Here is a 13,070-nt window from a genome sequence, read left to right as displayed (position 1 = left end):
TAGCTTTTAATGAGTTCCTGGATCCTGGATGAAGGTATTTTTGACCATTCCTCTTTACAGAACAATTCCAGTTCAGTTAAGTTTGGTCGCCGAGCATGGACAGCCCTCTTCAAATGATCCCACAGATGTTCAATGATATTCAGGTCTGGGGACTGGGATGGCCATTCCAGAACATTGTAATTGTTCCTCTGCACGAATGCCTGAGTAGATTTGGAGCGGTGTTTTGGATCATTGTCTTGCTGAAAGATCCATCCCCTGCGTAACTTCAACTTTATCACTGATTCTTGAACATTATTGTCAAGAATCTGCTGATACTGAGTGGAATCCATGCGTCCCTCAACTTTAACAAGATTCCCGATGCCGGCATTGGCCTCACAGCCCCAAAGCATGATGGAACCTCCACCAAATTTTACTGTGAGTAGCAAGTGTTTTTCTTGGAATGCTGTGTTTTTTTTGCCGCTATGCATAATGCCTTTTTGTATAACCAAACAACTCAATCTTGGTTTCATCAGTCCACAGGACCTTCTTCCAAAAAGAAATTGGCTTCTCCAAATGTGCTTTTGCATACCTCAGCCGACTCTGTTTGTGGCGTGCTTGCAGAAAAGGCTTTTTTCGCATCACTCTCCCATACAGCTTCTCCTTGTGCAAAGTGCGTTGTATAGTTGACCGATGCACAGTGACACCATCTGCAGCAAGTTGATGCTGCAGCTCTCTGGAGGTGGTCTGAGGATTGTCCTTGACTGATCTCACCATTCTTCTTCTCTGCCTTTCTGATGTTTTTCTTGGCCTGCCACTTCTGGCCTTAACAAGAACTGTCCCTGTGTTCTTCCATTTCCTGTTCCTCACAGTGGAAACTGACAGGTTAAATCTCTGAGACAGCTTTTTGTATCCTTCCCCTGAACAACTATGTTGAATAATCTTTGTTTTCAGATCATTTGACAGTTGTTTTGAGGAGCCCATGATGCCACTCTTCAGAGGAGATTCAAACAGGAGAACAACTTGCAAGTGGCCACTTTAAGTAGCTTTTCTCATGATTGCATACACCTGGCTATGAAGTTCAAAGCTCAATGAGGTTACAAAACCAAAAAAAGTGCTTTAGTAAGTCAGTAAAAAGTAGGTAGGAGTATTTAAAACAAGAAAATGATAAGGGTGTCCATACTTATGCACCTGTCAAATTTTGTTTGAATGCAGATTGCACATTTTCTGTTAGTACAATAAACCTCATTTCAAGGCAAAAACATTACTGTGTCCAACAGTTATTACATATATCAAACTGAAATAGCTGTTGCAAAAACACCAATTTTTATAAAACATTAAGCTTAAGATTAATAGGGGTGCCCAAACTTTTTCATATAACTGTATATATGTGAGAAATGTTGTATCTTTAGGAACTTATAGCCATTTACCTCTGCTGGTGTCAAAATATCCTTTTAATCCGAAGTCTGAATCTCTAGAAAACGTGCCTTGGAATATCCCTGCCCGGTCTGATTCCTTAGATGCGTATGGCTCCTGGACCGCTCTTTCTCTGGATAAACTTAAGTCTTTTCGGACTGTCTGTAGCATAGACTCGTTGTTTAGTTGAGGGAGGAAATCTGTTAGCCTCAAGTTACTGATATGAATTTCCCCTTCACCTTCTGTTTTGAGTTCGGTAGCAGTAGTCCTCTCTTTTTCCATACTCTGTAGGGATTGGAGTGAGGAGGAAGTGCTGCCCGTCAGCAAATAATCCTGCCCATCCTCACTAGCAATGCCTGGAATTCCCGTCAGCACTTCGGAGTTCATAAAATAATTTTCATCCAACAGAGATTCTTCTGGTACCTTTGCTGTCTGCTTCTTGTAAAAGTTTCCTAAAACCACAGGCTTCACTCCTTTATTAATGTCGGCATCCATATTTTAACCTGTATGAGGAGAAAAAAAGGAGACTTTTAGCACATCTAAATATTCATTGAGTTCATACACGAATCCTACTGGATTGAAGAGTTTAGATTTGTGGAGCATTGCGTTTTAATGTCAATTCAGTATTTACTATAATCTAATGTTTGCACACTGTTGTATTACAAAAGAATGCAATATACACTGTGTTCCAAATTATTATGCAAATAATATTTTCTCAGATTTTCCCAAATTACCTATATGAATTGTAGTCATTGTAATTTTCCAGTCAAATAACTATTAGAGTACAATTGAAAGGTTTTTGTACAAACTGCCTATGATAACAGTATATTTTTTAAAAAATAAAAAACTCAAACTGCACTCAAACTGCATGTTCCAAATTATTATGCACAGCAGAGTTTTCAACCTTTTCATTTTAATAAAGAACAAAAAAATGGTCATTTTTGAAATTCTAAGCATTAGCAGGTTATTACAAACTGAAATCAAACAGTTTTCAACTCAAAACTTTATTCTAGGTGATGTTACATTCGCACATAGGACCGCTTGTTCGAAAGGAGCTTCTGAACTCTCTCGTCCATTGAATTTGTCAGGTTTTGGATGGTTTCTGCTTCAATTGTTTTGCATGAGGACAGAATACCCTCCCAGAGCTGTTGCTTAGATGTGAACTGCCTCCCGCCATCATAGACACTCCTTTTGATGATGCTCCAGAGGTTCTCAATGGGGTTGAGGTCAGGGGAGCATGGGTCCCACACCATAAGTTTGTCCCCTTTTATGCCCATAGCAGTCAGAGATGCAGATGTGTTATGTGCAGCATGAGACGGGGCAGTTTTAGCATTCAGAGAATGTGGTAAAAAAAAATAAAAACATCTGTGGTATTGCACTTTTTTTGCAATTTCACAGCACTTGAAATTTTTTCCTGTTTTCCCGGACACAATATGGTAAAACCAGTATTGTCGTTCAAAAGTACAACTCATTCCGCAAAAAATAAGCCCTCACACGGCCATATTGACCAAAAAATAAAAACGCTATGGCTCTGGGAACAAGGGGAGCAAAAAACGAAAATGCAAAAATGGAAAATCCCAGGGTTGCGAAGGGGTTAACATTCCTAAAAGCCAGTTTCTGCATCTACACAGAAACTGCTCTATTAGCAACTATTTTGATGAGGAGGCTAATGAATTAACTACCAAATTCCAGAAAAAAGGGTATGATCCCCAATTCCTCACAAAACTATAAATCTAGTAAAACGAATACCACGTGAAAACATTTTAGAAAGCCCTAATAAAGACATCCAAGCAGCCCAAAATGAAATTAATAATCCTATTATTACACCCTATAATTCTAACACTCATCTGCTGAAAAAAATCAGTAGAAAACATTGGGATATCTTAAAAGAAGACAAACTTATTAGTGAAAAACTCCCTAAGAATCCACATTTTATATATAAAAAAGCATGCAACTTAGGGAATATGGTAGCTCCCACTGTCCACAGCTCAAGTATGCCATTAATAACACTATAGCTTGAAGACTCTTTCCTGTGAGCCAGACGGGCATGGTCACATGCTGGTATCCTCTATACCTGCATTTTGACTAAACCCACGACCTCACACCTTTTAAGGCAACCCTGACCCCAGCTGACACATCTATAACATGAATTCCCCAGTCACTTGACAACTGTTATCCATCCTTCCTGGTAATCGGTTGTGTCCACAGACCCAACCAACCTACCCCCATAGTTATTTAACCATCTTTTCTTTAACCCTCCCCCATATATATTTACTTACAGGAATTTATCATTCTACAAACATCTTTATAAATTCCACAATTTCTACTCCAACAAGTACTCATCACCCCAACCACAGGTATATCAGTATCCTCTAAAGATACCTTTTATAGCTAAATTTTAGGTCTTAACCCTTTCCACTCCAACCACAGATCTCGTCCTGAACCCTACTCACGAGGCCGGATATATCCTCTGACTTTTACATTACTAATCTACCAGGTAATCGTATTCTAACTGTGCATGCCCAGACTATTTTTTATCCAGATTCTAACAAAAAATCTTTTTTTCCCTAGGGGAATCCCCCTCCCCTCCCATACGTTGATTCACCAACAAACATCGATCAAAGGATTACTTCCTATTTGTTACCCTGGACCACCATCACCAACTCCACTGCTCCTAGATGTTCTACGATACCCTCTGAGACTAATCTTTAACCACTGTTCTTTATGAGCTTTTTACCATTCGTCATCGTATTATTAACTGTTTTAATATTATTTTAATAAAGTACCTATTTTATTTATAGTTCTATCATTGTTTAATATCTTTACCTGCCCCAGACGGCCAGCGCAAATTTTCTTTTATACTGGTTTTACTTACCCAGACAACTGTGGCCACCACATTATAACTATTCAGATAATAAATAAGTTCAAGTTTGGTTATTTATTATGCATTACTGGGATAGCACTATCATATTCCGCAGCGCTTTACAGACATTATCATCACTGTCCCCATTGGGGTTCACAATTTACATTCCCTATCAGCATGTCTTTGGAGTGTGGGAGGAAACCGGAGAACCCGGAGGAAACCCACGCAAACACGTGGAGAACATACAAACTCCTTGCAGATGGTGTCCTTGGTGGGATTTGAAACATGCTTCCCAATTTACCCTTCTTTGTTCTAGAAACAAGTGGGGATGGGTCCTTAATAATATAGCACCATGGCATCAGATGGCATAGAATGTCACGGAGGGAATATCTCTTTAATTTACCCTGTGCCATTAGATCTTTTATGCCCACCATACAGGTTTCATGTGAATTTTAATTTCTTTTGTTTTTTTCCCTCCCCTTGTTCCAAGAGTCATTACTTTTTTTTTTTTTTACTTCCTTCGTCCACATAGCAACATTCACTTTACCAAATAATTTACAGAGAACCAGGAAAAAAAATTGCTAGTGAGGTAAAAAGGCAAAAATCAGCCCTCTACCCCCAGCAACCTCACCATTATTAATTTTACAGCATTTATAATACTATAAAAACATCCTGGAATTCTCCCAGTTAGTACGACTAAGGCAATACTATAGCAATCTTATGTTCTATCCTTTTTTTTTTTGTTTTTAAAGCTTTATGGCTTAAAAAAAAAAAATCTGAACTGTGTAAAAAATGTCTCCATTTTCCAGACCCCTAACTATTTTATTTTTCCATTAATAGAGCGGTAAGAGGATATACGGTACATTTTTGCATGCAATGCAGCAGTTTTTGCGGGTGCAATTATGAGCTACGTATGGTAGAAAGTTATGATGTCTTTTTGACTGCATTTATCTCATGGGTTAAATAATTAAAATTTTTGATAGATCAAACTTTCTTTTTCAGATGGGGTAATGCTAATTTTTATGTATAAAACCTTTTTTTTTCCTTTTCACTTTATTTTGCTGTCCCACCATGGGACTTGAACCTACAATCATTTAGAGCATTGCAGTATATAATGAAAATCACAGTCTCTTATGAAGCACAGTCTGTAGACACTAAGAGGTCAGAGGTCAGCGATGAGGGGCTTTCAGTAAATCCTAGGCTGCCATGACAACTCATTAACACCCCACAATCGCAATGCAAATGAATGCCTACTAGGATCGTTTGACTTAAATGCCATTGACATTTAAATGGATAAACAGCAGAACTCAGTGTTTACTACAATTGCTGTAGTTAGAGGCAGTTTCTGGCTATATAACAAAGCTGGCACCTGACCTACGTGAAGTGGGCTCAGCTCCTGAGCCTGCTCGTTCCATGGTGTAATCGTATGTCATGGAGCAGGGAGAGGTTAAATGGATTGGCCACTTTATCTTCATGTGCTGGGGACATGGATTCATGCCACTTACTAATATAGAACTACTTCACGTCCTCTTGCATTTATTAGATAGTACAGCCTCTCTCACAGACTGCACAGCTCTCCTATTATTGATTAAAGCTTGTTCAAATGACAGTGAAAATCTCCATCGACTTGGAAAGGATGGGGGCATAATGATCAACCCTTGACACCTGCTGTTGCCCCCAAAGGTACATATAGTAGCACATGTGGTACAGAAATACATGGCAGTCAAAAGCTGTTTGGAGGCAAGGCAAAAACCAGCCTAAAAAAAAACATCATATGGATGAATCACTTCCTATCTAACTATGATTGTCATAATCCAAACAGTGTAATAGGCAAGGTCCTTCACTGAAATAATCATCAGCCTTGCTCAGGATTGAGAAGATAAGAATAGGAAGCCAAGCCAGGTGAAAAGGTAAAATTATTTAAATGTAAAATTATAACTGAGTGGGTCCTAGGAATTCTCTAAGCAAGGGATAGGTCATTAATATCAGAATCCTGGAGAAACTCTTTAATTTAACCCCTTCATGCCAAAGCCCGTTTTCAGCTTCCTGACCAGGCCAAATTTTCCAATTCTGACCAGTGTCAGTATATGTGGTAATAACTTAGAAACGCTTCAACATAACCCAGTGATTCTGAGACTGCTTTTTCGAGACATATTGCACGTTATGGTATTGGTAAATTTAGGTCAATATTTTTTGCAATTATTTGTGAAAATATCAGAAATTTGGCGAAAATTTTGAAAAACTGATCAGCGTCGCCTGGTCGCGCTGATGGCAGGGAGACCAAGCGATGATGATGAGATTTGTAGTCAGCACCCGGCGCCTGGGAACAGCGCTAACTGTACGGCTTTTTCCCAGCCGCCGGTACGTATCATCATTGTGCACGTGTGAGGGATGTATTGCGGATCATGCTGCTGGAAAAAAACTACAGTAATATGTCTACGTGTTTTGCACAGGGATACACAGTCCCTGTGAACACACTGAGATGTGCACAGACACATACATTTGAATAGGTCTACATGTGTCTGTGTCAGTGTCTCCAGTGCATGTGAAAACTGTCACCACTCATACCAGAGATACTGATGAGTGAAGGGGACCTCAAGCTGACAGGTCTCATGCAGTGATCAAAGAAATTAGGGTTGAAGCTCCATATAGGGACGAAGTAAAAAAAATGTAAATATTAAAATAAACACAAAAAAAAATGGAAAGAAAAGAAATTACAGTAAATATGCATTTTTATGTGAAAACAAAAATAAACAAAGTACACATATTTGGTATTGCCATGTTGGGAAAAATCTGATCTATAAAACTGCCACACTTTTAATCCCTAGAGTAAACACCATACAAAAAAATAATAAAAGGTGGCAAAAATGATGCTTTGTCATCAGACCACCACAAAAAAAGTGGAATAAAACATGATCAAAAAGTTGCATATGAATAGAAATGGTATCCCTGAAATTGTCATCTTGTCCCGCAAAAAACAAGCCTTCACTCAACTCCATCACAGGAAAAATAAAAAAAAGCTACAGCTCTCAGACTACGGAGCTGTAAAAACAAATTATTTTTTTCTATAAAATTGTTTTTAGTGTGTAAAAGCAGCAACACATAAAACCATATAAATGCGATATCATTAATCGTTCTGACCCGAAGAATAAAGCCGTCTTATCAGTTATTCCACACGACAAATGACGCAAAAAATAAAAAAAAAAATATATATATATATATATATATACAATTCCGAATTGCTGTTTTTTGATCATTCTGCCTCCCAAAAATCAGAAAAGAAAGCGATCAAAATAGGTTATGCACCCCAAAATGGTACCAATAAAAATGCCAACTAATTCTGCAAAAACAAGTCCCTACATGACTGTCGGATGAAAAATAGAAGAATTATAGCTCTCAAAATATGGTAAAAAATATATATATATATATATATATATATATATATATATATATATATATCTTTTTAATGTGTTTTTTAGCTCGAGACAGTAGCAAAGCCTTAAGAAAAAAACTGTATAAATCTGGTATTTCGGTAATCATACTGACCTGAAGAATAAAGCAGTCTTATTTTAATACTGCATGATGACAGACATAAAAAAATAAAATAAATACATAAATAAAATTTATGAAATGCTGTTGAATTGTTCATTCTGCCTCCCAACGGTCATAGTAAGGCTCGGCTCACATATATCTTGCGCTCTATGCTGAACACTTGCATTGGAGGTTTCTGTCTGAATGTAAAAAAAAACATAATTCTGACAAAATCCCAGACAGAAGATTCCCTATAATGAGGCAGAGGGAGTCACTTTAGCCTATGATCCGGCAGTGTCCGTCTTTTTAAGCGTGCATAAAAGCGCAGTCAACCACAGTTTTATGCACCTCTGAGAAGACAAACATTGTTAAACAGAGGCCAGACAAAGTCCAGAGTAACTGTGCCAGCCTCTTTTTAGTGAATGGATTTGTGGGGGTTCTGCCTCAATCATGTTCTGGGGTTCCATCTGAATCATTTGAGATTTAGATGCAAACCCCAACGTAAGTGCTGGCACAGGATAAATGTGGACAGAGCCTTAAAAGTGATCCAAAATGTTAAGTACCACAAAATGACACCAAGAAAAGCTTCAACTCAATCCACAAAAACAAGTCCCTGCTCAGGTCCATCATCTAACAGAAATACAGGGTGTTTCAACATTACTGGTAACAAAAAAAAATGTGTAAAGCAACATGTTTCCCCACTCCCACTCACCCAGAAAAATCTGCGCTTCCAAATCCGAATGCCCCCCTCCCTTCTGAGCCCCAAAATGTGCCTGCACCACAGCTAGCATTCACATTGGACATTTCTGCAGCAAGGAGACTCAATTAGTTTAAGGGTGTGTGACTCTAGGAGCACAAGCTGGGCACTACAAAGGCAGATCTGCAATTTTAGCTCAGCAACATCCACTGCATGTTTATTTCTGGAAAACACCATTGGAGACAAAATCGTCACTACACTCATAGATGAATTCCCAGAGGAGTGTAATTACCAAATTGTGGTCATTTGAGGGGGTATTCTACTGTTCTGACACTTAAGGCCCCGTCACACTTAGCGACGCTGCAACGATCCCGACAACGATATGACCTGTCAGGGATCATTGCTGCGTCGCTATGTGGTCGCTGGTGAGCTGTCAAACAGGCAGGCTCACCAACGATCAGGGGAGCAGCGACATCGTGGAAAGAATCTTTCCACGATGTCCTGCTCCTGGTTACCAGCCTGCTGAAGCAGGAGCAGGCTGGTAACCATGGTAAACATCGGGTTACTAGGGGCACACGCGCACCTAGTAACCCGATGTTTACCATGGTTACCACTCTGCTACAGTGAGCGGGAGGTTACCGCTCACTTTAGCAGGCTCGTAACCATGAAAAACAACGGGTTACTAGGTGCGCGTGTGCCCCTAGTAACCCGATGTTTACCATGGTTACCAGCCTGATCGCGGCTCCCGCTGGTCACACACAGCGATGTATGTTGACCAGCGGGAGGGCAACGACCAAAAAATGGTCCAGGACACTTTGCAGCGATCAGCGACCTCACAGCAGGGGCCTGATCGCTGCAAAGTGTCACACATAGTGACATCGCTGGTGAGGTCGCTATTGCGTCACCAAAACCGTGACACAGCAGCGATCTCGCTATGTGAGACGGGGGCTTTAGGGGCTCTGCAAGTAGAGTCTGCAAACTATTCTAGGAAAATCTAAGACCCAAAAGTCAAATAGCGCTTCTTCACTCCTGAACCCTGCCGTGTGGCCAAACAGTACTGTACAGTCACATACTGGGTATAGCCATGGTCAGGAGAAATTGTGTAACAAACTATGAGGCTAGTTTTAAACATTTCCCTTTGTTAAAATGTAAAATCTGGGGCTAAAATAATATTTTAGTGGTAAAAATATTATTTCTTGTTCACAGTTCAATGGTATTAAATCCTATGTTCACTTAACACCTAGATCAATTAATTGAGGAGTGTAATTTGTAAAATGGGGTCACTTATGGGGGGATTCTGCTGTTCTGGCACCTCAGGGGCTCTGCCAATGTGACATGGCATCGGCAAACCATAACAGTAAAATCTGTACTATAATATGGCACTCCTTCCCTTCTGAGCTTTGTACTGGGCCTGAAAAGTAGTTTGTGACCAGTGACCACATATACAGTATTTGACCACTCAGGAGAAATTGTGCAACAAATTATGTGGTCCATCATCTATCATTATCCCTTTTTTGAATATTACAAACTTGGGGTTAAATTGAGAAGCTCTGGAGAGGGACAAAAGCGCACATGAAATAGGGCAATACCGTCTGGCAAGGGGTAGGTATAATCAATGGTAGCACTCACCTAAAGGTGTTGTGTGCAGGCACAACACCTATAAATACATCACAAAAGCCGCTGCTGCTGCCCCGTGGCTGGAGGAAATGGTTCTTCCAGAGGTAATGGCAAAAAATGGAAGCTGGCACGTTTAGGCGGGCTGCGCTGCGGGATTTTTTTTATGTATTTTTTTTATCATTTGTTTTTTTATACCTCGAGAAAGTTGCCGGTCCAGCGCAGAAATGAGTTGGTATTAATAAAAACCGTCTTGGAATCCCAAGCCTCTTCATTCCCGCAGCGCAGCCCGCCTAAACGTGCCAGCATCCATTTTATGCCAAACGTGGTTAAAAGCATTTTAGTGGAAAAAATAAAATTTTTCATCTTCACAACCCAATGTTACACAATTCGGAGACTCAACTACGGGTTGAAAATAATCACTACAACCCTAGATGAATTCCTCAAGAAGTGTAGTCTCCAAAATGGGGTCACTTGTGAGGGGTTTCTGCTGTTTTGGCATCTCAAGGACACTCCTGACAAGGTATCCACAATCTGTTCAAGTAAAAATTGTGCTCCAAACGTCAAATGCTGCTCCTTCCCTTTTGAGCCCTGCTGTGTGCCCAAACAGTAGTATTGGTGTACACAGGAGAAATTGCACAACAAATTTTGGGATTCATTTTCTTCTTTTATCCTTGTGAAAATGAGAAATATGGGGATAAATCAACATTTTCATGGAAAATGTAATATTTCATTTTGAAGGCCCAGTATTATAAAACTCTGTGAAATACTAGTGTGTTCAAGATGCTCATCCTACTCCTAGAAAAATTGCTCAAGTTTCCAAAATGGGATCACTTTGGGTGGGTTTCTGCTGTTTTGTTGCATTGTTGTAAATGCGACATGGTGTCCGCAATCCATTCCAGCCAAAATTGCGCAGCAATAGTCAAATAGAGCTCCTTTACTTCCAATCCATGTCATGTGCCCAAACAAGAGTTTCCAACAACATATTGGGTATTCCTGTACTCAGTAGAAATTGCACAACAATTTGGGCCACTCATTGTCTCCTTTTAAATCTTGCGAAAATTAAAAATTTTAAACTAAAGCAACATTTTATTAAAAAAATAAAATTTTTCTTTTTTTTTTCTTCCAGTTTGCATTAAATCTTGCGAAGGACTTGAAGGGTTCACCAACTTTTTGAAAGCGGTTATCAATACTTTGAGGCATGCAGCTTTTAAAATGTGTTTTGCGGGGTTTTTTTTAAGCCCCTCAAAATCACTTTAAAAGTGAAGTTGTCCCTAAAAATAAAAATTTTGTAAATTTATTGAAAAAATTTGAAATTGCTGCTAAACGTTTAACATCCCAACAACAACAAAAAAGTCTTTAATAAAAAAAATATGCTAATGTAAAATAGACATGTGGTAAATGTTATGTATTCATTATTGTGTGAATTTTTATTCCCTTCAAACAAATGGCCATATGAAAGTTCTAAAATTGCTAAAAATTTGTTACATTTTTGATATTTTCATAAACGCAAACCATATCAGCCTAAATTTACCAGTAACATAAAATAGAATGTGCAGCAAAGGAGAGTGCTGGCACCATCCACAGATTCTCCCTTTAATGCAGAGGTTAAGCAGGAAACCAAACCTTGCAGGAACACGGGTGTGTGTAAAAATAGCATAGACAGCATCATTTGAAAATTACAGGAAAAATCCCACTCACTGTCCTTTAAAACATCTCTTCTTAATTGGAAAATTAAAACATAGGTTTAGCAGGGGTGAATGGAATGCTTACAGGATGACTGCCGTTTCTCACCAACTGGTGCTCCAACGGGTCCTTGTGTATATGTTGGTGAGAAACGGCCATCGATCTGTAAGCATTCCTTTCATCCCTGCAAACCGTATGTTTTAATTTTACAATAAACCAATAAAGAAGAAACGTTTAAGGGTATGTACACACGATCAGGAGAAGCTGCGAGTTTGACGAGGCGTGCTTATGCAGCGTCAGACCCGCATCGGCCAGCTGTTACAGAATAGTGGACGGGATTTGTAGAAAACTCATGTCCACTAGGCATCTCCGTGCACCTATGGATCACCCACAGACACGGACATATAGCGCGTCTTTCCAGAAAGCATCATGTCAATTTCTCTTGTGGAGTCGCTAGTCTTCGCAAGAGAAATTAGATCACTACAATGTACCGAATGTGGTGAATCTACGTGCGTTCATTTGACGCAGAGCTTTGGACGCAGCATAAAGTATGCTAAGTCCAAAGGGCTGCCTGTCCGGATCGTGTGCACATACCCTTAACCCCTTCCCGACCCGTGTCACACCGTTTGTGACATGGAAAACAGTTCGTTCCCGACCCATGTCACAGCGTCTGTGACATGGAGGGAAAGAGCCCCTGCAGCGCCTGCGAGCGGGGTCGCTCAGGTGTCACAGTTGCTACTGCAACTGGACATCCTGAAGTCGACCCCCCGGGGGGTGGATTAACCCCCCGTGCCTGGGACCCCTCCGATTGGCTGTTTCATTTTCACTTTTAATGAAACTGCCAATCGGTATGAATTAAATATTTCACCAATGAAAATTGGTGTAATATTTAAATCTGGGCATGGCCTGATGCTTACAGCATCAGCCATTGGCTGGAGGGAGTGTCACCTCTGTCCCCCCCCTCCCCCCAGATCTGATTGGGGGGCTAGCGTCACATGGATACTAGCCCCAATCAGATGTGGTGGGAGTTTTTAATGATGGCCGCAACTGCCCGTCCATGGATCGGGTGCCGGCCGTTGTGGACCCTCTGCTGCTGCCCCCTGTGGACCCTCTGCTGCTGCCCCCACCGTGGACCCTCTGCAGCTGCCCCCCCGTGGATCGCTTCTGCCGCCGCTGATCTGCATCAGGTAGTATTGCCCCCGCTCCCCCCCGACCCCCCCTCCACTCCCGACCCCCCCTCCACTTTCATACCTGCACCCGGACCTCCGCTCCCTCTCCCACGTCTTC

The 13,070-nt window shown here is 40.5% G+C and overlaps 1 protein-coding gene across 3 annotated transcripts in view; it reads right to left on the bottom strand.

Annotated features, from left to right (window-relative positions):
• Positions 1–13,070, bottom strand: part of ZMYM4 (zinc finger MYM-type containing 4) — a 118,265-nt gene that overhangs the window by 83,253 nt on the left and 21,942 nt on the right. For all 3 annotated transcript variants that reach the window (XM_073665991.1, XM_073665986.1, XM_073665997.1), the window contains exon 2: positions 1,407–1,895. In XM_073665991.1, the coding sequence (XP_073522092.1) occupies positions 1,407–1,887 (481 nt within the window). In that variant the 5' untranslated portion in view covers positions 1,888–1,895. The remainder of the gene's footprint in view (positions 1–1,406; positions 1,896–13,070) is intronic.

This window comes from Phyllobates terribilis, unplaced genomic scaffold (assembly GCF_046119375.1).
Source record: "Phyllobates terribilis strain yellow unplaced genomic scaffold, ASM4611937v1 Scaffold_2__4_contigs__length_985480577, whole genome shotgun sequence".
Lineage (NCBI taxonomy): Eukaryota > Metazoa > Chordata > Amphibia > Anura > Dendrobatidae > Phyllobates > Phyllobates terribilis.
The sequence above is the reverse complement of the archived record's forward strand: the minus strand, read 5'-3'. Positions and strand labels throughout refer to the sequence as shown.